This window comes from Uranotaenia lowii, chromosome 2 (assembly GCF_029784155.1).
Source record: "Uranotaenia lowii strain MFRU-FL chromosome 2, ASM2978415v1, whole genome shotgun sequence".
In the NCBI taxonomy this organism is placed as follows: domain Eukaryota; kingdom Metazoa; phylum Arthropoda; class Insecta; order Diptera; family Culicidae; genus Uranotaenia; species Uranotaenia lowii.
Window position 1 is genome coordinate 192,599,269 of NC_073692.1, and position 25,574 is coordinate 192,624,842.

Here is a 25,574-nt window from a genome sequence, read left to right on the forward strand (position 1 = left end):
ATTGGTTCATAATAATCATAAATGAACCAGGTTTCAAACATAACCGCTACAATTTGTTATTTAAAAATAAATTGGATGTCTTGTTCGGAACTTACCTCGCTCGAGTTACTCTTTAATGGGTTCGATACCCGGTATCGGCAAGAAAATTTTTTGGTCGAATCCCATAAGTTGCCAACAGGTAACTGACTATATAATAAGCCAGCTGGCCAGGAATACACACGGATGCCGGAATAACTGTAAGTAAACTAGCCCACCTGATTGACTCGTTCTTCTAAAATATACCTATATACATCAACACAATACATTCATCCATAACAGTTCATACGAAGCCATGGGGTCCGGGTATGGTGTACAGCGCGCATTGGAGATTTGCCGAACTTAATAATCTAAAGAACGCATGTGAACACATACTTTGGTAGAAACTGCGATGAATCCGTGTACCCATGGTGAATAACCAACACAACAACAACGAACGGGCAAACCAATTGAAAAGGATATCTTTTTTTTACAAATGTACCTATATCTAATAGGCAAAGGTATTTCGAATAACCAAATTTAGGAACCTACTTCGTAGAAAATCGTACAATGCGAAGGAATATTAAACTTATGAAACTCTTATTCAATGAGAATGTCATCAAAACAATGTTTCGCACTTCACTAATCCTAACAATCAACACATTTAAATTATTTAAAAATTTATTCGAAACAAAAATAAAGTTTTTCTTAAATGTATGAATTCTTTAAGCATAAAGCTGTTTCATGTCGTTCTTATGTTAGCTATAAATTTATCATAATATGGCAGATTGGTGAGCCCTTTCAACTGGTATACGTATTAGGAGTGGAAACAATCTATTTTCTATTGAGTAATTCAAAAACAATTACACATTACACACATTAAAATGCTGGCGCGACAGAGAATGTATAGGTACAACCAATTTCAACTGTAAAATGTTCCAAATCGTTGGTTATACTGCAATAGAATGAATTTATTACCAGTTTTCAAAACAAATTTGAAAGGTCTTAAAAATAAACATACTTGCTAATTCAACGTGCGATTTGTAGGAAGTTATTCCTTTACAAAAAAAACTTACTTTCGACAACTTGATTTGTATAGTTTACTGCAGTTAAGATTATCTCTGTTTCTTGAGCGAGCACAACTCATTTTAATGAAATATACTAAAAAAAAGTCTCTCTGCTTATTATTTGATTGAAAAAAGTTTCATCGACAAAGATATTTTCCAAAAATCTAGGATTATCACGTTTCATGGATTTTAGGAGTTGTAGTTCAGTAAACGTTTGTTATAAGTAGTAACTACAAAAACCTCTTATTTTTGTACTTTGATTTAGTGCTTTGTCAGCTCATGTCAAAAACGCGCCACCCGAAGATCACGATCCTTATGTACTAAGGTATTTTAACCCTTAACTTGAAATTTGTCACTGTCTGCTCATCGAATACTAACTTTTAAGCGTAGTCCTTTTCTAAATCGCAATTGTACCGGCGCTTCCTCGTCATCTGACTTCTCCCGAACGCTTGATGCTGTTTCGTCATCTGTCTCTAGTCATTTGGTGCGTTGCCGTTTTTTGGGAGGTTCAGCGAAGATTTTTTCGTTATTGTTTTCAATATCAGAAGTAGATGGTTTCTTCGTCCCGGTGATTTTAATGCCCATTAATTTCTCTGCTTTTTGGATCACCTCCTGATCCCGCATCCAGGTGCTGTTTAAAATTACATCCAGAGAGGGCCTAGTAATAGGATCAACTGTGAGAATGTCATAGATGAGCTTTTTGGCCGGTGCTGAAACCGCTCTCCACGAACGATGACGAAACGAAAATTTAGCTCGTTTGATCTGTTCCGTGGCTGGACTTCCGTATTCGTCGGAAAAAGGCAAAGTTCCACTGAGCATAGTGAAAAGCACAACTCCCAGGCTCCATATGTCTACTTTGCGAGTATATGATCCCTTGCCGCCCGTTGAGAGTACTTCAGGGGCAACATACAGGGGCGTACCACATAGTGTACGCATCACCGAGTCCTTCTGGACGAACTTGCTTAACCCAAAATCAGATACTTTCAGTAAAGTTTCCTCGTCGTCATTTTCCAGTAAGATGTTGTCCGGTTTCAGATCGCGGTGCGTTATCCCTGAAGAAAAAAATATGTTATATTGCATGTGAAGTCTGAACAGTATTGCACTCACCTTTGGCATGCAAATATTTTACGGCATGGCACATTTGAAGGAAAAAGAGTTTTGAGGTCTTCTCGCTAAGGAACTTGTTACTAGTAATTCTTGTCAGTAGATCACCGCCTTTCATGAACTCTAGCACCATATACACCGAATCCGGTCGATTTACGATGTCATGCATTTTAATAACGCAAGGCTGATGTAAAGAAAAAGGTTACATTGATTTAACCAGCAAGTTCTACACAAACTGACTTACGTGTTCTAGGCTTTTCATTATGTTCACCTCATTCATTACCCGCTGGGGATCGTTCAGAATTTTTGGTTTGCTGCATTCGGCCAGCATGTTCTTGACGACATGCTTCATAGCGTACGGGGTACAGGTCTTCGTGTCGTAGACCAGATGCACTACGCCGCACGCACCGGAGCCCAGCTTTCGGCCGACATAGTATGATTCGCTAATCTCCTTCGGCAGACCTTTGGCTTCACATGGGGTTAGATCCTTATAGACGAGTGCTTTGTAAGTGGGATGCGAGAGAGCTATGATGTCATCGTTTTTAATTATCATTTTCTTCTGGTGCCCAATCAGTAGACCGTTCAAGAAGGTTCCATTCCGAGATTCGTCCTGCGTTTGTTAGTTAATAAAATGGTCAATATCAAAATATACTACGCGAAGGCATGCTAACTTCGTTCAGATTACTTAATCGAACATTAGGTATAATGAAAAATAGACACCATACCAGTATCCCATGGCTTCGTATGAACTGTTATGGAGTGAATGTGTTGCGTGCGTTTATGTAAGTATATTTTGGAAGAATGAGTCAACCAGATACACAGTTAATTTACTAGATGTATTCCGACATCTGTCTAAAGCTTGGTTCAGATAGATGTGCCAATTGTGTTAAAGTTATTTTATTATTTGCATTTAGGTACCAAGAAGTCATTCACCGCATAATGCGATGATGCTTTATCCGGCCAAAACACGTATTGTCCATCTGGATGATGATTGTGTAGAAACGACATCAACATTTTCTTCAAACATTCATTCTGGTACACATCTTGATTGATAGCCGAACTAGACAGCTTGAATTATGGCTGCCCGGGAAATGGCAATGTACAGCATCAAACTTATGTTTGAACTTGCATTTAATGTTCGGAAATGTAGTAGAACGGGAGTATGACATTTGGCATGAAGCCATTTGGCATAATGCCTTTTGGCATGAAGCCATTTGGCATAAAAGCCATTTGGCATAATGGCCATTTGGCATAAAGGTCATTTGGCATAAAAGCCATTTGGCATAAAGCCATTTGGCATAATTTCTTTTTTCGTGTGGTCACGTTGAGATTCACTTTTTGGACAACGTTGCAAGTTTTCTTTTCTTAAGTTTAAACATCGAGGATGCAGGGGGTGAGGCGCCCCAATCCGAGGTGGCCGCCGACCCGCCGTCGGAAGCGGCGGCCTTATTATATTGGTCTAGGTCTACTGGGGCCTCCTAGGTTTACGTGAAAGCTAGGGATGATCCCTTAGTCCCGTCCGCCGCGCGATAGCGCGAAGGAAAATATTTAATACAAGTTCGAACGCGCAGCGTGAGGAGGCTGGTGTTGACTTTTGTAGAACCGCAATAAGTAAAGCGTTTAGACCTAAGCTTGAACCGACTCCTCACGCTGCGCGTTCGAACTTTCATGAAATATTGTCCTTCGCGCTATCGCGCGGCGGACAGGGCTAAGGGATCACCCCTACACCGAAAAAAAAAACCATGGTAAACGTTACCATATCCAAAGGTTAATTTAAGAATAAAAACAGATGGATTTTTTTTAGTACGTTTTTGTTTATCTTAAACATGAGTGTGTTTAAAATTACCATGTGTATGCGTTAGGGTGCGTTACGACGTACAATTTTACCATGCCATGGTAATTTTTTTTTTTTTTTTTGTATGGGTTTATGAGCTACCTGGCTGACCCGGAAAGGAAAAACAGATCGGGGGACAGAAGAGGAAAATTTACATGAGAGTAGAATAGCTTAGAGTAGGATAGCGGCAACAGAGCCCGAGGGTTCTGAAGCACCAGTTTAGGGAAGCGTTAAGATAGTGCTCGACGGACTGGGACAATTGGGCCTTACATGAGCTTCGAGTTAACCCAACCTCCAATTCAACCGAGCAGTAACAGTATGGTAGCAAAAGTTATCATATGCTTACGTCTCGATATCATTGTCAGAAGGGTTCACTATCTTACCGTAGTTGAGTTATCCCTACCTGCCACCTAACCTTACTCGATGCAATAACTTTGAATTTATTATCGTTTTAGATTGACTAAAAAAACATATTTTTCGAATTCAGAACAAAACATCTAGATAAGAAGCTATCTCTCAATGCAGCAATTAATAGAATTTCGATAAACACAAATAATAATTGTACCAAATGTTTTGGAAATTAAAAAATAATATAGAAATACAATTATGAATTGCATGTTCAATATCTTTTGTACTATCATTGACTTATCAAAATAACAGGATTTAAACCATAATGCAAATGGCGATGCTGTTCTTCTAAAACCTCATTGCTAATTTTGAACAACTTCTCAAACAACTTTCCTCAATCTTTGGTTTGGTTTTTTTTTTTTTTTTTCAAGACACGAACGCCACAAACGTGGTAAAGTGTCTATAATAAGAGAAAAAAAAAAATTTGGTTTGGTTAAAATGAATGTCAATTTTTAAAACCCCGATATTATTTTCCTGGACGAGTAGGTTCTTGTTTATCAGAATCATACCTTCTATCTTCTACATTCCTTATTTGAATTTCAAACCTAATCAAGCTATAAGATCGAACTACAATAAAAAAGTATTAAAACGAGAAAGAACTATGCTGTTCTTCTAAAATCTCGAACATTTACAACTTCACAGAACAACTTTCTTCAATCTTTTTCGGATGAAATAAATTACACTCCTATTTATAAATCTCCAATATTATTTTGCTGTGCTATCATCTATCTTTTACTTCATTATTTGAATTTCATACCTAACCAAAAAATAGACAATTCTATCAAAAAGTTTTGAAACGCAAAGGAAATATTTTTGACAGAAAACTATCTAAACAGCACCTTAATCCAATAAGCCTCTAGTTCTTGTAAAATGCTTGATTTAAGAATAAGCCTTCGAAATTCATAAACCGCAAATGCACACTTACTAGAGCATTGGGGAGAAGGAAACTGTTACTTTACCTTGCCTAGTAGTACATTGAACATTGAATACCTAACCATGCCAATTGTTAACATCCTCATCCATCTAATTCTTGTACAATTAAATTGCCTATCTAATTTTGGCAGTTATCATTCATTTACAATACTGTCTATTCTAATCTAACTTGCGCATAATGGAAAAGTGGAAATATCAACATTAAAACAACAAATTGTGATATTTCCACTGCGCAATGCTGTTGTTGTCCAACGGAAGGGAGGGCAAGTGTTTCAACTCCCATTCACCTTATCAACATGGATCATCAAAGAAAAAGTATACGATATTCAATCACCTTTTAATTTATTTTCTATGATCTCATATCGAATAAGGCTACGTGCAACCGCCCTCTCAGGTTTATGTTAGTTTAGAGTCTGTTTCCAAACCTTCAACTTCCATAAACACAGTAATGCACGCCGTCGCCGTGACCCATTACAGCCTAGGGTACGGAATTTTACCATGCCATGGTAATTATGACAAAATAATGGTAATTTATCCATGCATTCAATGAAACCATTTGAAATTTAAAAAATGTTGGTTTATTTATCCATCACTGTTATTATCCACGTTATTTTTTCACATAAATATTGTTCGGCGTTAATGATCAGGAACTATAAACCTAACTGCATAAAGATTCCTTCGACATTTGGCCTCCGGTGTTCCGCCGTTGTCCAAAGATTGTATTTTTGCCTTCGTGAATCATCGTCGCCCCGTGCACTAAAAATAAAATATAAAAGAAATGTCAAATATTGTGCAGAAATACTAATAAACTTCACTTACTCTTGAAAATTTAATGAACTGTTGAAATTAGCGGTAGTTGATGACTCGATGATGCGTTCTTGCGTTGATGCACTTCAGATTGTAATGGCCTTCTGTGGATAAATAAAAATTGATATCCTTCGTCACTGATCCCACACCAAAACACTTTACCTTCAAGATCGCAGCACGTAGCACATAATCAATATTGATTCCAAAGTTTTCAACATTAAATAAAAATTCAAAGCCGTTTTAATGGCAATGAGGAAACAAAAGTGCAAGATGATACAACTGATTGAAAGCATTTTGGCTATTGACATCCATGGTAAAATGTACCAGAGTATTGTCACAGTCACGATAACCAAAACTTTATCCAAATGCACAAAACGTTCCGCATGGTAAAATTAAACCTCTTATTTTATTATGGTTTACCACATTTTTTTTGGCGCGCATGGTAGCATTAACCAAAAGATCGTCAAAATAACGAAAACTTCATTTATATCAACAAATTTCGCGCATGGTAAAATTAAACCTCTTTTTTCATTTAAGTTTACCATATTTTTTCTGCCCCGCATGGTAAAATTAACCAAAAAGTCGTAAAATTCACCAGAACTTTGTTTATATCGACAATATCAACGTATGGTAGAATTAAACATTTTTATTTATTTCAGAATACCATGATTTTTTTTTTCAGTGTAGCTTTCACGTAAACCGAGGCCCCAGTAGACCTAGACCAATGTGATAAGGCCGCCGCTTCCGACGGCGGGTCGGCGGCCACCTCGGATTGGGGAGCTCCGGCGGCTTTGTGCCGCGTGCCGCCTCACCCCCTGCATTCTCGATGTTTGCGGCAACGCCGCAAAATTTGAAAAAAATTGGAAGTTTATTTAAACAATCACCACTCGGTAAGCTGAAATGATGCCAAATGGCTTTTTGCCAAATAGCTTTTATGCCAAATGGCTTTATGCCAAATGGCCTTTATGCCAAATGGCATTTATGCCAAATGACTTTATGCCAAAAGGCATTATGCCAAATGGCTTTATGCCAAATGTCATACTCCCTAGTAGAACTATCCTTGAAATAGTATCGATCGTTTCCGGAAATGTGCGTCTTCGAAAGAGGAAAGTAACTTTCGTCGTCCAAAACAAACCTTTTCCGGAATAATTTTTTATCATCCAGCAGCATTGGGATTTAAAAGTCTAAATATGACCTCAGTGTATTCTGGGGCTCTTGTCTTCTTTCGGCACTTAATTCCAACTTTTTTCAATGTCTTGCCAATGTACTGGTGAAAAAAATTGAACCTTTTGGCGGCATCCCGTTGGCTCAGTGAATCCTTGCTGGTCGAGACACGAGAAAGAGAACGAAGTGCTTCTGCGTCCATAATTTTCGCTGGTCTGCCACTACCTTGCTTGCGAGTAGTTGTTGGGGAGTTTAGGATATGGTAAACAATGGAAGCCGCACATTTTTACTTTTAAAATGTTGCACTGTATACCTACTTCTTGCCGAGATTTTCGTGCAGTTCGTAAAACAGTACAACTCGCTCGCGAAACGCATTTTGTTTCGACGGCATTTTGAGCAAAACTGGGCAATCATAAACAAAACAAAAAATACAGGCGAAAAGAGGAGAAGAAAAGCCAAAATTTTAGTTGCCACCCGTTATTCTGTGTTGGCTTCAAACCATTTCACTGAAAAACCATCACTCAATTATACTAACGATAGCAAGAAATGAAATATTTTGTTTTTCGTTTCCGGGCAAATTATCTAATTCGACGCCTGTTAGCCAAGTAAGCATTCCTGCACAGGAAGGAAAAGGAAACGTTAAATTCACCTGGATTTTCACATAGGCGCCAATTACGTGAATTTGTGTTTGACTTACGAGAATCATTTACAAGCTAATACGAATTCGCTTGAACTTGAACCGTACGTAAAATTCACATAACCTTTTGCTGTCAATACGTAATCACATCACATTTGATTAACGTAAAAATCCAATGATCCACCAAGTACAAAGGGATTTGGTGCATTCTATGTGATATTCACGTAGCAGTGAATAGCTTATTCACGGAAAATCTATGTGAAAGAATACGGTATTCAATATGGCTTCCATCCAATAGTTGGTGATGGATGTTACAGAAATAACGGGTGATAAAGAAGCTGACTTTTTCGAAGTAATAAATTTTGTTGTGTGCTTGTTTTGTCAATATCTTTTCCTCTTTAAACAGAATTTGGAATTGCTGCGCAGCTTGGACGCAAAGGCAAGGCAAACAAGGACATCAAACAGAAATCTCCTTGCGATATTGTTGTTAATAAAATAAGTGAAGTAAAGTGCAGGTCTGCGCCAAAGCGAAAGAAAAGAAAAAAAAAAGAAGTGAAGTGCAGTTTGATTTTATATAAGTGAGTGTGTTATATTTATAAAATATATATTTATAAAATAAAAGGCCTCTGCAAACATTTTTAATTATTTATACCGAAAAAAAATCTCACTAAGTTCATATTTCAATGAAATCTATCGTGAATCGCATGTAGCAGCAATTCGATTTCCAGCAATCCAAATCGCAGGAAAGTCAGCGGGCAAAAAACAGCAAAAAAAATTACTATGTACACAGTAAATTCTTGCCTCGATTTCCAGCAAAAAAAAACTTTGGAAAGGTCCAGCAATCAAAATTTTTGCTGCATGGAAACCAGCAAACATTCTCCGTCTTGCTGATTTTTCCAGCACTTGATCTCCATTGCAAAAAACAGCAATTGATCTGTCAAATTTCGCTCAAGAAAAATTAACAAACATTTTTTTTTATAAATATGACTACCATAGAGTTTAAATTTAAAATCTAATTTAAAATCCAAAAAAATCGGTTGTTTTATGAACAAAATGCTGATTTCCAGCAGATAGCTGGTTCAAGCAATTGATATTGCTGGATTTTCCAGCAATCAAAATTGCTGGAAAGCCAGCGGGACAAAATCGAGCAAATTTTTGCTGGTTTCCAGCAAAATAAAATTTGCTGTGTACTATGGTCACCCCCTGATTTTCACAGCTTGATGTTTACATTTGGCACTATCGATATAACGCACACCAACTATAAGTCGTTTTTGGCCGGGACGCTGCAGCTGCAACAATCTAGTGGTGAAAAGTAATATGGTATTAAAAATCGTCTTGTTGAATTATTTTAAGACGTGTCCGGTTTTTTTTAGCATAGTGTTCTTATGCTACGATACGATCACTAGTTATGGTGTTTACATGCAAATGGATTAAAGTGTCAAATGAACATAAATTAAGATACCGGGATACTTACATAGATATACGTAGGGCTGGACATATCCGTGAGGTCTTTCTTGAGTGAAAAATGAACCTTAGATATTCGACTCAATATCTTGTCCGGTAGGTGCGCTTTTCCGATGCATAGATCATTGGTCTCATTCCTGCCAGCTTTGAACTCTTCATTGCACAAGTCTAAATACCGCAAGAAAAAGTGGAAGAAGGGTCAAGTTTTAGAAAAAAAAATTAGTGAATTTTTAACAACATAAAATAAGGCATCAAGATCAGAATTTGTTGAACTTTCGAATCCCCTTTAAAAGACATGTAGGTACCATAACTGCTAGATGCCGATCTGGGAATAAGTGGAAGTGCGTTTTTAGTACCGAGGCTCTTAATCTTGAGGTTTTTGGCATAAAGCCGACCCCATATGACGTTATCCACCGGTTGACTCTCGATTTGACTCCACAGACCGGTGTTCTGCGTTTGAGTTCCAGGTTGCGTGTCTTGGACAGCTCCTCCGGTGTTGGCCATTTTGGAAAACTTTGCTCGCAGTTACGTTTTTTTTGTATAACACAGTCTACTGAGTGTTTTTCTTTGATTTTATATCTTAACACTACAGGACTTTAATGCTTATCACCAACAACAGACTGCTATCGCGCTACTTTAACAACGAAAATAATATAACTTTCACTTCCGTCTGAGCCGAACAATCACGACGATCTGAAAAAAAGAAAAAAAAAACAAAATAATCAACGGTTTAAGGCGTTGAACATTAATCACATTGCGCGTAACCTTAAATAAATGACTACAGTTTTATTATGTCTTTAACATTGATATTACTATGATCTACTGGATGGAAGAGACTCTGTAAATCGAAACAAAAAAAAAATTGGTTCTCTCACGAGGATAAGAAAAGGAAAACTGCACCTCATTGTAATTGTATTCGTTCAATCTCTTATGTGTAGGAATTTATGTTGCTTATACAAAAAACTTACCTCAATCACTACCGTTAAACAATTGGAAAAACTCAACAGCACATGTCAAACAAACGGTATCTGTAACTATTAGATTTCACATTTTTGCACGAGAACTAGGCACGGAGATTCCGGATGAACATTCACAAAATTATGCGATTTGTTTCAACGTCTACGAAAGTTATGGCCGTTCTTCTACTTAGTACTTTTTTCCAAGTTTCCGCGCGCGGTGTTATCGAATAGTCCTTTTGTTTCCCTTTTCAACGGGCGGTCTTAACGTCGTTTAGCTGCGCCGTTGCGATAAAGTTCGACTGCACTGAACAAAACCTTCTCACAATTTATTACACTGAAACAATAACATCCGTGCTTTTCAAATGTAAATTTGTGCATATCCACCTAAATTTCCATTAAAATTTAAATAAGGTACACCGGGGTAAGTGGGGACGGTTTTTCGTATAGTTCAACTTTAAAAAATCATTAAAAAATCAGCAGTGGATCAATTTTGATAAAATTGCATTCAATGTGATGCAGAACATGTTGTTTACAAATGCTGAAAAGATGAGCTTGATAGAAGCAAAGCGAAAAAAGTTATCACGTAAATTGTTATGGACCGCTGGTGTCTTCACTTACCCCGCTTTATGGGGTAAGTGGGGACGGTAGATTTTCCCTTTGATTTCTTAGGAAATTTTCAAAAAATTTGTGTTTTCTTGGTTGAATACGTTACTTTATTACTCGGTCCGTCCAAAATTTTGAAAAAAGTTCATGGTACTGATTATTGTGTTTAATTTATGTTACAACACACGAGATCCGATTTTATCGAAAATATATACTTATTTCAGTACTTTTCCCAACTTTTCATGATCCGAATGCTAAATAAAGCTAAAATGTATTGAATGAAGGAGAGAAAATTGAAAAAATGTGTAAACATCAAGTATATATAAAGCCGTCCCCACTTACCCCAGGTAGGGTTTGGAGACAACATTTTAGATTTTTGAAAATAAACTCTTTTTTCTTAATTTTTATTCGTCGTTTCTTGTCCTAACTTGTTGTTTCGAATTCAAGGATTGGTCCAATGTAAAGTTTTTCGTCAAGAGCCAGCTAGTTTAAGAGAAATTTGCGATTGAAAAAGATGCACATCAACTCCACATCGTAGTTAAAAATAGAAAATTAACAAAAAGTCACCGTAAACATCCGCTATTGTCGGAACCGTATCTCTTTTACAGTTTTTGGATAGATTACAAGTAAATTTAACATTCTGCATCAAAAGTTTGAAAAAATTGTTTACAGCATTGTTTTTATAGCCACCGTCCCCACTTACCCCGCGTCCCCACTTACCCCGGTGTACCTTAAGGTTAATTATTTATTATTACAATAGGTTATTATTATTAGGTTATTATTACAACAGGTTAATAATTATTACAAAATGCGCTTAGGGAGAGGTGAGCGGAATATTACATATCTCGTTATGCAAAGCCACGATGGAAAAGAGTGGGTAGCTAGTAGTAGTAAATATGTTGAGAAAAACTCCAAAGGTCGACCGCAGCTCATCCATTTTCCCCAACGGATTGGAAGCGATGATTACAATAGGCTAACGTTGAATGAAATTGAAATTTAATTTATTGAAACTTGTTAACGAGTCCAATGCAAAACTCTCAAGACTTAATAATGAGCATTCTAATGAAACAAAATTTGATACCTGCTTACACGACGCTGATTGAATCAGACCAATTTTGACATTAAAAGTTAATTAAAGGTGAACAAATGATGACATCGAAAGCTGCCTAGTAGTACAGAGAGGATCACCTAAACTTTGTATTTAGGGGGGGTGGTTAGCTCAGTCAGCTAGCCGGTCTGATTTTCAATCAGATGATGAGAGGTTCGATTCCTCACCCCCCTAAAAACAAAAAATAGCCCTAAGTTAGACACCTTCAGCTTAGGGCTAAACAAGAATAAGTCTTCGGACAACCCACAGAATAAAAATGTCTTCGGACAAAATACCAAGAATTGTTAAAAACTCTTCATGAGTACACACGAATCGAAAAGGCCTCGGCCAAGAATAGAAATTGTAAACTCCCCTGGAGTATAAGCACAAGAAGTTAATCGGGTTCGCCCAACCATGAAAAAACAAACATGAAACATGTATTCGAAATAAAAATAACGATTGTAAACTCCTCGGAGTATAAACACAAGAAGATCAGGCACACAAGAATTGACTTACCGATAAAGTAGACTCGAAAAATTCTAATAATAGATATGACAGGAAAACAATACAAGCACACATATACACAAGAACTGTAACATACACTAGTCAGCCAAGTTGGGCCATCTTTGGCCCTAGGCAAAGTCGTGTAAACGCAGACAAAAAAAAAAAAAAAAAAAAAACTTTGTATTTGTATTGTGATCAGTTTTTTCGGCATGTAAGATGTATTCACGCATGAACGTCATCGTTGGTTGATTATCTTTCGAGTACAGAAGATATAAGATAACAAAACGCCAGTTCGAACGAAATAATAGGAAAATAAAAAAAAGCGATTTGTCTATGACCGGACAAGAAAATATTCAAAATTAAACATGATTTCGACTTGAAATTTTCGGATTTTTAAATTAAACAATTCAACTGATTTTAAAAAACAATTTCATTCCAACAATGTGTAGAATCTAGTATCAGGCTAAAATCAAACAAAACTCATCATTGTTCCTACGTAGCGAAATAAAATTGCCATAAATATAGAAACGCAATCGCCTCTGACCAATTCAGTTGCCACAGAAGCTGCCAACCCCAAATTTCATTGGCATTCACGTTTACGTTTCGATCACAGGATTCCAGTTAAGTGTTAGCTCACGCTCGTCGTAAATACATTTGGCAAAATTTATCTGTAAATTATATTTGTATTAGGTATGGTTGAAGTAGCGAATTTCAATCAAGGTAAACTTACATGATGACAAATCTTTTTCGCGATGTCTTCGTTCTGACAGCGAACGCGAGGTCGCTTGATCATTTCCGGTGCGCTAGGCGAAAGTGATTTACTTGGCAGAGCTAGACAAAACTCAATGTACACTGTTTTTTTACCAGTCGAGCGATTGTTTGGGTCTGAAGAGGCGCCAGTAATCACTGGTTGGCAAGAAATGACTTCACTTAGTCTGTAGTGGAATAAAATTGTTGTAGTTGTTTCGTTTTTGGAGAAAACATACACGTTTTCTGCTGAGACGAGTAATCGCATTTTTGATTCTTTGGTATCTAGTAAGCATGGTTCATAAGCCATGAAATGTTCACTAAAGTTCCGTTTATTGATGAGAAGCAAATATTGCTGGCCTTTACTTTGGAGACTGGAAAATGTGGGGAGGAGTCCACCAGGAGCTCCGGTAACGACTCGAGGATGCCTTTTGCGCTCTGGAAGAATTCTACTGGAGCTTTTGCTTTGTTCGCGCACTGCATTTGCAGTTTCGGATGCTAAATCTAACACTCCAATAACAGGCTTGGTAACGGTTCCTACTAAACCTTTGCCCAAGCCTGTTAGAAATCCGGAGATTCCGTCGTTCACTGTTCCCTGGTAAGTGTGTTTCACCACGCTAGTCACACCACCCAACAGTCCAAAGGTAAAACCTTTTATACCAGCTGTTAAATGTTCTTCGGTTGTGCTGCCACTTCCTCCAGAGACGTCTAAAATTTTCTGTCGAGCTTCAACGTGTTCTTCATCGAAAACGACTTTTCCCAGTCCGTCAGAAATGGTTCCTGTGAGTTTGGCCGTAGAATTGGAAATTCCATGTGTGACATTTTTTATCAAGGATAATATGGATCCTTCCAGAAGTAAACCCGAAACGCCTTCTGTAAGGTCATTTGCAAATCCCAGGGGGTTTCCAAGAAAATCCACTGAACCGAGAATTGAAGCAGCTTGCCATTTGAGCTCTTCTTTATAGTGTGATTTGATGGAGCTAAGATAAGCATCTAAAGTTTCAAAATGATGCTTGTGGGTGAATTTTTCAAAGTTTACAATGGCATCCTCGAACTTGATGAAGGTAAACCCAAGGTTGCGTTTGATTTCTGCGAATTCTGGTGTGAGTTTTGAGGCGGTAATAAAGCTGAGTCGAATTTGACTAGGAACAATTTGCAAGTCACCAAAGTAATAACGCTTAACATTTTTGTCTAAAACTTTGTAGATGATCTTTTGCGCTTCGTAATCAGATTCATCGGGAACAGCAGCTGGATCGATTGACGATTTTGCTAATCCTGTAAACTTTATTAACCGTAGTATAAGTCTTTCTTCTAAGTACACTGCAATCGGTCGAATACTGAGTATGAAATGTTCGAAAATTATTGCATTTGTATTTGGACTTGGTAGCAGCTTTACATTGAGCTGAAGTGAAGATAAGCCAGTGCGGTTTGAATCATCTGTTCCTGCCGGTGGATTTATCGTATACAAAGTTATTGGACAGGATGTCTCGAATAATTGATTGTCAATTTGCATATCTCCCACACTGAAGTCGATCGAAAAAACTGTTGGAGTAGAAATCAATTCCATATTAATATCCTCCAATGACGTGTAAGCCAGTTCTTCACACGGTTGATTCGAAATCAACGACAAACCAATACCTTTCTGGAGTTTGAGGACTACATAATACTCATTCGGTTCTTTTGATTTTTGTTGATTCTCTTCAAAAGACTTTCTTATTCTGTTCTCGCTAAGTATATGAGAAACGTGCTTCCACGAATTATCCAACGCTAATGGTCCACCGGATAAATTTACAATGTCCTTTATCTGGATGCATTTGATTGGTCCGTCCATTCTGTAACTGACGGACAGACATCCAGAACCTGGCCGTAGTTTTTGACGCTCGATTGCTTGATCATAGGGAACTCCGAAACGATTCAGTGCTTTTGTTTCCGATACGCACATACCAAGAACGGCTTCTGAGCCGACCTGCAGCCCAAATATACCTCCTTTCGCCTGGACACACATATTAGCATGTTCACACATGAGTCGCCCTTCCTCCGTAAAATGCCAGGTTTGCGTTGACTGACGTTGCTTATTCGATGGCCGAACAACCAAATTTATGAATTGCATTGGCTGAGGCGGACGATCCAAATCTAACACAAAACGAGATTGTTTTTTTCCGGGTTCAGTCGGCGGTGATGAACCTTCATGCTCAAGCTGTTTTTCATTATTCATCCTCCAAAGCTGAGATCGATCGCCCGCTTGCTTGCGAACCAATACTACTCGGCTATCCACCACTCCCAAAACTAGTTGCTGCGATTTAACGTCTAAATCCGTTGCTGATCCGTATTCAAATGACGGGGTAACTTCAAACGTTTGAGTAAAAGCAATGTAAATGAAGTTCTCATAGGTCAATCGAAAATCATCAAATCCATTGAGGGGGCAATTTTCATAATCGCCACCAGGTGCCTCCAGCTGCAAATATTTATTACCCAATGGATCATCCAGTACATAAGCAATAGAACTCCTAGGACGAACGGTGCTTTTGAACTGGTTCCTAAGGGCAGGTTGGTGAAATTTAATCGGAACCTCAGAATAATTGTCCAATCTTATCGGCGGCGGGAGTGATTGTGCATCGCTAAATATCATGAAATATGTAGCCCCTTGTAAAATTGTTTCCAGCCTCAAAAACTGCATGGTTCCCATCACAGTTCGAATATTAATGTATAAGCTTTGGGTTTCATAAATAGGAATCCCCGCTGACCACAAACACTCTGGTACCTCGGAAAGCCGGACACATAATTCTTGTTTCTTTTCTAAACGAGGCCAATGATATGCAATATGACATCCTGGAACAGCTTCTATGCATGCAGACTTGGCGGTCGGATCGTACACAGTAGCAGTGAAGCACTTTTGCAACACTTGCAGCGTGTAGCTACTACGGTTGTAGAGCTGATATCGGGGGGAAAATGTTACAATCGTAGTTTGATTGTAGCGTCCTCGCGCACGACGTGTTTCGATTCCTATGATGAACGATTCATTACCTCCTACAAGTTGGCAATGTTGAATACCTGTAACAAAACGAAAAAAAAATCCATTCATCAGAAGAAGTAAAAATATTTTTTTTTGTTTACCTTGTTCCAATTTAAACGGTTGACACCAGTTTAGACTCTTTCCGAAACGTTTACCTAGCCGCATCGTTAAGCACCCGGAACGCATTGGATCCAAAAACGAAAACATAAACGGCGAAACGTTACGCGCTTGTTCGTGTTCAGAAAACTGACCAGCACTGTCGGTATCCAAATCGTCCTGCCGAAATACCAGAGGCAATCCTGTACGATTTACCAACCAATATGCCGCGCTGATGGAAACTTGAATGCCACGTCCCTTTATGATAGATATAACGGCTTTGAGTTTCAGTACTCGACCTTTTATATCCAAAAGTGGAAGATCCTGTTCAACTGATCCGTAGCATCCGACTGGAATGCTAATTTGGCCGGCCTGTGGATAGTTATCTAGATTGAAATGAACAACAACTGGTTGATCCATATCGAGCTCGCAAATTTTGGCTGTTTCCGAACAAGAAATTCTTCCCTTAGTACCACAAGGCAACTTGAACATAAGGTCACATGGTAATAAATTGTGAATCCTTAAAGGAGGCCAAATAGTTATCGCATGACCGGGTAGCATGTTAGTTTCTTTCGATGGGTAGTTTTCTTTGCGTATTGATACAAGCATTTTAAAAGATTTGTCTCGGAGACCTCGACATGTTAGAAGTTCCTGGTAAGGTTCTGCTGCTTCATTTGCTTCACTCCATCGTACACCTTTATCGGTGAATTGAAATCCATTGTTATTGTTGAACGATTTCTGGACATCAAATTTTTGAAGGAGGGTCCACCCATCACTTGAACTGCTCACATCTTCTGATCTGGACTGATTTGCATTAACTTCATCTAATAAAGGCAGACTAGACTGAATGGGCTTGAAGTATAGTATTGCGTGAACATGCGTAAGAGGCATATTCATGGAATCATTTGAGTGCAAAATTGATGTTTTTACGTCTGGCCAATTACGTATGTTTAAATGCCCATAAAGATGTTCCATTTTGATCAAAATAGGACTGTCCAGTTTGTTGGTTAATTTCAGTGCTGAACGAACTGTTATCAATTTTTGGGCGGAGCCTTCCAGTGTGACAGCAAATACAACTCTTGCACGTGGTACCTGCGAATAATCATCAACAAGATCAGCCCGTGCATGACGGAAATATGTTCCTACTTTGTCTACTGATATTGGCCCCACTTCTTGCCACCCAGCAACGCGAACTGCAATCTGATGAAGATTAAATTTATGAGTATCTCGATGGCGTTGCTTACTTTTGGTCAAGTACGAAAATGTATCCGCTCCTCCCGGTTCCACTAAAGTCCAATTCATGTTTGGATCAGAGAGCAGATTATTTTTTGGTGTTTCGTTAGACAAAAGTGTAGTATACCATAGCTTAACGCCTGTATCGTTTTTTATTGCAAACGGTATGAATGGATTCCTGCGCCTATAGTTTATCGGGCTTTTGTTGTGCAAATTCACGTTTGTGTTGTAATAATCCTGGGTCCAGTTATCTTTAACCATCTGGTATAAATCTATCAATGTGCTGGTGATATTCAGTCTTAAAGTGTCGTTGCTTTCAACTTTCAAATTCAGCCTGTTACGACTTCTACCACTTTGGTCCAAGCTATAACCCCACTGGGCATCAACCTTCCACGGTTCTATCAACGGTTCCCATCCGCTTAATGCCCTATTATAGTAGTCACTAGTGAAGGTTCCCACAATGCGACCTGACTTGAATCCAGAAAAAGAACTTCCAAACGTTTCAATCGGTGTATTCTGGTTTTCGGAATCTAAAAATGTTGAATGACCAAGTTCTTGGCGAAGATTCAGTTCAGTCAACGATAGCTCGACAAACGGTACATCTGCGTCACGACAGTCATCAATCACGCAAATTGAAATATATGGTGCCTTCAATTCAACAGCTTCAACACTTATGTTACTTTTTTTTCCTACTGTATCATATTTCTGGGGTTCCGAGTTCTGGGTCAACCACAGCGCAGCATCGTCAATTTGATATTTACATTTTTCTAAAGCTTTCAGGCAATCATCTCTTTTAAAACCTAACAGCACAAGTTTGTCAACGGCTGTATTGGATTCTTCCTTTATCAATCCTTCCTCCATACTCGCTTGTTTGCTGTCTCGAGCGTTCTTTGTCTGACCAGGTAACGATTCGAGCATGCGTTGAAACATTTTCACGTCGTGGTAAGATAATCTGATGCAAAGCTGTTTCTGCATCTGCACATCCAAAATTCCACGACGGAGATCCATATTTATGGTAACAGGATCAATAATGGAAAGTGCAGTTCCTTCCTCTGAGCCTAAGATACAGGAAAATACTTCAAGATTGTTAAGATTGATGGACATCGTTTTTGAAGTTTCGTATGGACGATAAGAAACAACCGTAGTACTCTGCAATGGATCAAGTTTGAATAAATAAAAATAATCACAGGCTTGAGTAAATTCCACACTTACCTTTAGGATAACTGCATTTGTATCGACTTGGTCAGTTTTTTCTACGAGTACCAATTCCGAGTCGGTAATGTTCAACTTAAGCTCCATTCGACTCTCTTCTGTGGGAGTAGGAGCTCGTTGTGCTGAATCCGTTGAAGGTATCCGATCTTTCCTATTCACTTCCAAACCTATTAATGGTTGATCTTCTAGTTGCATAATAAAGTCCCGAGCATTCTCTAACCAATCCAGTATAGTCATTAATCGCATATTATTCAGCAATATTGTAAATTTTGTCAAGTCTTTTCGACGGCGACTATGAATTTCCACCTGTACCTGGCCATCGTCTAGTCCGTTTTGAATTGGTTGCAAAATGTCTGGGAAGGCATTTCTTATTTCATCCTGTGATTTTGCTCGTTCAAATCGAATATCTTTGATTTGAATTTCCTGTGACACTAAATCGATATCTTGAGCCCCATCGCTTAATGATTCAACAAGAAGTTTTGATTTTATAAAATTTACACAAGCCAATGGTACATGAGTATTTTCTGCATCGAGTGTTTCTAGTCGAACCAACACATCCTGTAGCTCTAGATGGATGGAGAGATTTTTCCAGACGTCGTCAATTACATCACTGTCGGTGTTGAGGCTCAAAGTGCTGCTTGGAATGTACATGGGGCGTAGATAAAGTTCATCTAGAGCTTCTCCCAGATTGTAGGTCAAAAAGCCACGCACCAGTCGATATTGTTGCAGGTCTAACACGACGTCAAGTTTCGACAACGTTCCGTGCACGCTGATATCTGGAACTATGAAACGATAAAGCGGTTTAAAAAAGGTAGGTTGTTTGTGGTGTCATTGCTGTGTTGTTTCTATAATTACGATCTATTTTCACCTATATGAGGTAGGCATTTATAAGACACCCTGTAACGTGGGAATGATTCCACGTTCAACTCTCGAGATCGGTAAATGAGAGAAACCAAAGATCTCTAATTATCAAGAAAGTCGTTGTAAAGCTGTTGTTCTCTCGAACAAATCTCGGCTACGCAAACCAAATGTTCATGGTGCTGCCGCTCTGCGGAATGCGATCTAAGCTTTGCAGCTTTACTCGCTAACTTTCAGCTACTCAGTTCAGAGTGACGGCTACTCAGTTGTCGCCAAAACCGCACCTACTCAGTTCTGACTAAACGGCTTTTACTCAGAACTGACTAACAGCCCTTTTCGCGACAACTGAGCCATGGTTACTCAGAATGCGCGAATAATTCTGAAGCGGTTTTTGGCCGCTTTTTCCATGCTAGAATAGTTAAAACCTATATTATTTTTTAGACAAATGATGGATTTGTTGATTTGCTGAATAAAAAAAGTCCAAATGTTGTGCATACATATTTTATTTAAAAAAAAAAATATTTTTTTTTCGCCCGTCGGGTTTCGTCTCCCGGGACCCATTATGCCGTAATATTATGCCGTTATGCCAATTGTATTTGGACCACCTTCGTCACCAAACCCTGTAATAAAAATAATATCGGATTAATAGCTAGAAATTACCTTTAGAATGAATATTCACAATGTACATTTTTTAGTTTTTGCTGCACGAAAACAACCAAGTCCGACCGCCTCGCACAAACTGATCATCATTTACTCAGTTGTCGCCTTCCAGCACTCGAGTTCTCTGAGTGCCGAATTTTCTGACGTCTGAGTAAATTTTCCGCTGATATTTGAGTTAATTAAGATCAGCCGTCGGCTGCTTCATACATGTGGCGACGTCTGAGTAAAAGGTAGCCGGGCTCTGAGTATTTCAAATTTAGCGAGTACATTCAAGCTTTGAGTAAAAGCACATCATCGCACTAAAACATTGAATATCAAGCGTAACTTCACTCACACCATTATTGTGTTTAAGTATATTGTATTTCCATCTCCAGCCCAGCAGAATCATTGCGTACACGGTATAAGTATATAAGGTAGGCTACTAACTCGAGTAAACAACTTGTTTGAATGCAAATTAGTGACGTCATTACTATCTGCCTATAGCGTGCCAGGCAAAAAGTTTTGCGCGCGTAGATCACTAGATGGATAGTAATGACGACATTATCGGGAAGATTTTTTTTTTTTTTATTTACAACTACACTCAGGCAAATTCTTATTAAAATTTTCATAAGATGCGTCTAATGAACCGCTTTCTAGAGCGCAAAATTGTGTTTCATAAGAGTCTTATGAAATACTTTCAGTTTCCATAAGAACATCTTATGAAATATAGAAGAAACGGCATTGTTAAAATATAATGAACACATTCATTCATTCCATCAGTTTTCCATCGTCTAACGGTACGAAGCATTCGCTAGTTGTTAGTTATTAGTTTTCCCAAACAGTGGAAAATAATTGTGATCTTCTGAGTGGTAAGTTTGAGTTGATGGTTTTGATGTGAACGATTAATTTATTTGTAAACCAAAATATTTTTTGTTTGCTTTTCAGTACGCGGACCGGAAAAACACAAGGTCAAAGAATCGGATGCGACAAAAAAAAAATTGTTGGAACCGGGTGTTGAGGTTTTGCTGATGGTAGCCATGAACAACTAAATTTCAAACAAATCCGGAAAACAATAAAGTGTTTTCAACATAAAATTTCTTAAATTATTCTTATTAGAAGTGACTTCCTGTTTCCATAAGAGCCTCTTATGAAAACCATCAAACCCCCATTACATTAGGTGTTCATCTTCAGAATTCATTCGCGTCATAAGACAATCTTATGAATTTCAATGATTTCTCTTATGGCGCCACTTTATAAGAAAATCTTATGGCATACATAATAGTATTTTTCTGAGTGTAGTTTATTAAAGGCCTTTTACTTTTACAAAGTATTCTTGTTTGAGCCGCCGTAGCGCATACACGTGACTTGCAATTGATGAAGTGTTTAAGTTAAAAACAAGATTTAAAGATAAATTGTAAAACTATAGTTTTTCGTGCGAAAAGAATTTTTTTTTCTACTGGTTTATTGGAATGAGTGTAGAAGAAGGTGCCCCAGCAGGGGCACCGATGGATTGTGTTCCTGAAAATAATGAGAAAACCATACAACAGGAAAACCAAAATGGCGGGAAGAGAGTCTTCGAAAAGTACTTCTACGCATACACTGACTGCGGGCCATATAAAGTAATAGTAGAAAAATGCGAAAAAGAAACTGAAAAAAGTAAACCGACCGGTATAAACAAAATTGCTGTAGGAATGATGCTGAAACAGAACGGTTTCACGAAGACAATTGACATAAGAAAAATTGGAAGATCAAAAGTTCTGGTATACTTCCAGGAATGGAAAGAAGCTAACAGGCTTGCGAATTGTGAAAACCTGGGTTTAAAAAATTATGCCGCATACATATTGAAAGGGTTTGTTTCGGTAAAAGGTGTTCTCAGTGGGATTCCTGAAGATGTTGATATTAACGAACTGAAAGAAGAAATCGAATCAACAAAAGAGATCATAGAAATGTTCCAGATGTATCGTTACGTCAATAAAGAAAAAATTCCAATCAGAAAAGTAGGTGTAGTATTTCGTTCGAATAAACTTCCCACTAACGTGAGAGTATATGGTGTTAACCTCAAAGTTGAGGCTTACGTAAATAGAATCGTAATGTGTTATGCCTGTTTGCGTTACGGACACATAGCAGACAACTGCAAAAGCAGAAAACGTTGTCACAACTGTGGTGATACAGAAGAGGAGGATCATGATTTTAAAAATTGCAGAAAAAACACAAAATGTGTTCACTGCAAAGGGAAACATACAGCTTCCGATCTTACATGCCCGGAACGAGCAAAACAGGTAGCCATCAATAAGTTAATGGCACGTCAGAACCTGACTTACCAGGAAGCAAAAGAAGAATTCAGACTAGAAACTAGAAACGGATTTGATATCCTTAACAACACAAAAGAATTCCCCAGCATCTACGAGAGCTTTGCTACAATCACAGCAAAAAGCGTCCAACCATCATCGAAACAACAAAACCATTCAAGACAGCCGGTTGCATCTACAAGTGCAAACAGAGAAAATAATAAAAAAAAATCAACAAACTCAGAAAATACAAGCAGTCGAAAAAAAATTGGAGAAAGATACCGTAATACAACCTAAGAAAAGGAAAACAGACTCAACAACCCAAGAAAACGAGGAGAATCAACAACAAATGCCTGTCCAACAATACTTGGAGCTGCGTAAACGGTGGGATGACCAAATGCAAATATTGGCCAACCAAAAAGATTGTTTCAAAAATACTTTGAAGAAAGCGTATGCTGCTCTCACTAAGTACACTTTATCCCCAGATGAAGACGATGGATATCTGGTGATGGTAGAGGTGTTAGACGAGATGAGCAAAGTACTAGGGCCCATAGAACATAAAACAGTCTTCAACTAAATAATTGACTCAATCAAAATTAGCATAGTGCTGAGCAAAAAAAAAGTATGAATGAACAACACTGCTGAAAACTAAGTGACGGTTAATCGTCAATTAAACGTCAAATAATAAAAAAAGAGTGATGGCGATATGAGGCTTTGCTCCTCAGGCCAAATAAATTCAAAACCCAACAACAACAAACAACAACAACAACTTTTACAAAGTTTTAATGTGCCGAGTGTATTCGATTCACTAGGTTAGTATATCGGGAAGATATCACCTTATTATATTGTACACCGGGGGAACGAACGACGTTCTTTCGGTAGGCAGCCAGCCGGGTTCAGAGCGACGGCAGCTCGCTCGTCCGGCAGCAAATAGCAACGAGGCAACCAAGCAGACAGGCCAACATGCTTTGTCACCACCAGGGAAACAAATCGAACCGATCTGATAATGATAACTGGTTTATCACTTGTGTAACACTTAGCGATAAATTTTAAAAACTGATGACTTCTCATCCCTTTCCAATGCCGATCAGGATAACTCGTTCGAACTTTGCTCTAGTGGGCATCAGATTTCTTGATGTGCGCCCCGTGCAATTGTTGGTGTTTTTGCTGGTGCGTCAATTTTTGATGGTGCGACCCGACCCATGCTCGGGTCGGCCCGGCACCTTGTGTGTCATAAGCAATTGTTGGTATTTTTTGTGGGTGCGTCTACCGATCGGGTCGGTCCGGCCCGGCACCTTGTATGTCATCAAGCAATTGTTGGTATTTTTGGTATTTTTTGTTCGTGCATCTACACCTCGGTCGGTCCGGCCCGGCACCTTGTGCGTCATCAAGCAATTGTTGGTATTTTTGGTATTTTTTGTTGGTGCGTTTACCAGTCGGGTCGGCCCGGCACCTTGTGCATCAAGCAATTGTTGGTGTCCTCCTTGGATGCCAGCAAATTGTTGTTGCTTATCCTTAACGTTAAGCGGGCCATAGACTACACAAATTGGCCTGTACAAATTCGATGATTCCGCGTCGATTGTTTGATCTATGCTCGCCCACACACTATACAAACATATTTCACGCGAACACAAATGATTGCTGGCGAAAACAACAACAGCAACAAAAAAAACCATCTCCACCCCGGCTGGGAGAATGTTTTGTACAAAATATTTCGATCCCGACCGATTTTACTCCAACCGTTTGGGCACTCATTCAAGCAGTGCCATACACTATGCAAATCGTGCTCACAGCGACAACATTTCATCGAATTTCATCGCATTTGTACAAATGTTGTGTAGTCTGTGGCCCGCTTTACAAGAGACGATAAATTTGAATCGGAAAGCACAACTTATCGGGAGCAAAATTGAAATTGATAAGTGCTAGGTATAGTGTTCTTGAGGATGAAAATCTCTCTCACGGGTGTTTTGATCGGCAAATTCTATCGGAGGATAACGATTTTTTGATTCCCTGGTCACCACACACTGGACCAGTACCGCCAGGCAAATCGGTAACTGTTGAGGCTCCAGTGTTAGAGGGAAGTACAGGACCACTTGGTAAGTGTCAAGCCTTTGATTTTGCTATTAATGATAAATGCCCCACTATGTATGAATCAGCCTTGGTTGCTGGGCAGCAGCGAGGACGGGACGCGCCCTCAGCAACCCAAATCGTAGGGCAGCAGCGAAATGTAGTCGCGCTCCCTAGCCCCACGAACATAACAAAATTTGAACCCCAATATCAATCCCCATTTGCAAACATTGAGACTGCACATCGAAGACAATCTAGCAATGCTAAATTAGTGCCAACGGTGGTTCAGCAGCCCTTGTCTAATTTTCAACAATTCCCCCCAACGACGGTGAATAAAGAGTCATTTGCACAACATTTACCCCCACAATTAGGAGTGTCGCAGCCATTTATGCCTGATAATTTAGCGCACTCGTTGCCCAATTTAGTGCCTCAATCTGTGCAATATAATATCGTACCAACTACTATTCCTTCTTTGCCACCTTTGCCCATTACGACGTCACATGCAGGTCAATTGCCAGCATTTCAACCAGCACAAATCCACCAAACCTCCAGTCAAATGAAAACTTTTTGCCCCAGTCAATCCCGCTAAGTGATGGAACCAGAATTCAGTGCACTCCAAGGAACGATTTCGGTGCGCCAACGAACTTGACGCCCCAGCAGTTAGCAGCCAGGCAGTCGTTTTCACGGGATTTGCCTTACTTTTCCGGTGATCCAGCGGAGTAGCCGATATTCATCGCAAACTATTGCTGATCCACTCTTTTTTTCTATTTCTGCGATAGCTGATTTGGGCTCCCGTAGGGTACCACTGTAAAAAAAAATACAGTATTCAAGAAAA

The 25,574-nt window shown here is 38.8% G+C and overlaps 2 protein-coding genes and 1 long non-coding RNA gene across 5 annotated transcripts in view; 1 reads left to right on the forward strand and 2 right to left on the reverse strand.

The window, feature by feature from the left end:
* LOC129743144 (cysteine sulfinic acid decarboxylase) overlaps window positions 1-25,574 on the forward strand; it is a 134,802-nt gene that overhangs the window by 91,971 nt on the left and 17,257 nt on the right. The gene's annotated exons all lie outside the window — the stretch shown is intronic.
* LOC129743145 (ovarian-specific serine/threonine-protein kinase Lok) lies at window positions 679-10,634 on the reverse strand. Of its 3 annotated transcripts, none has more exons than XM_055735115.1 (6): window positions 10,402-10,634; window positions 9,739-10,126; window positions 9,444-9,601; window positions 2,431-2,796; window positions 2,190-2,370; window positions 679-2,134 (listed from the first exon to the last, which is right to left on the reverse strand). In XM_055735115.1, exons 2-6 carry the CDS (start codon window positions 9,935-9,937, stop codon window positions 1,560-1,562), a joined length of 1,479 nt encoding a protein of 492 aa, XP_055591090.1. In that variant the 5' UTR covers window positions 9,938-10,126; window positions 10,402-10,634; the 3' UTR covers window positions 679-1,559. The 3 variants fall into 3 exon arrangements, with proteins under 3 accessions (XP_055591090.1, XP_055591092.1, XP_055591091.1); XM_055735117.1 differs by having other exon boundaries at window positions 9,790-10,126; window positions 10,402-10,633; XM_055735116.1 differs by lacking the exon at window positions 10,402-10,634 and adding an exon at window positions 10,199-10,234.
* On the reverse strand, window positions 5,924-6,863 carry LOC129743149 (uncharacterized). Its single transcript, XR_008736590.1, has 2 exons — window positions 6,181-6,863; window positions 5,924-6,117 (listed from the first exon to the last, which is right to left on the reverse strand). It is a non-coding gene; the product is annotated as an uncharacterized LOC129743149 (long non-coding RNA).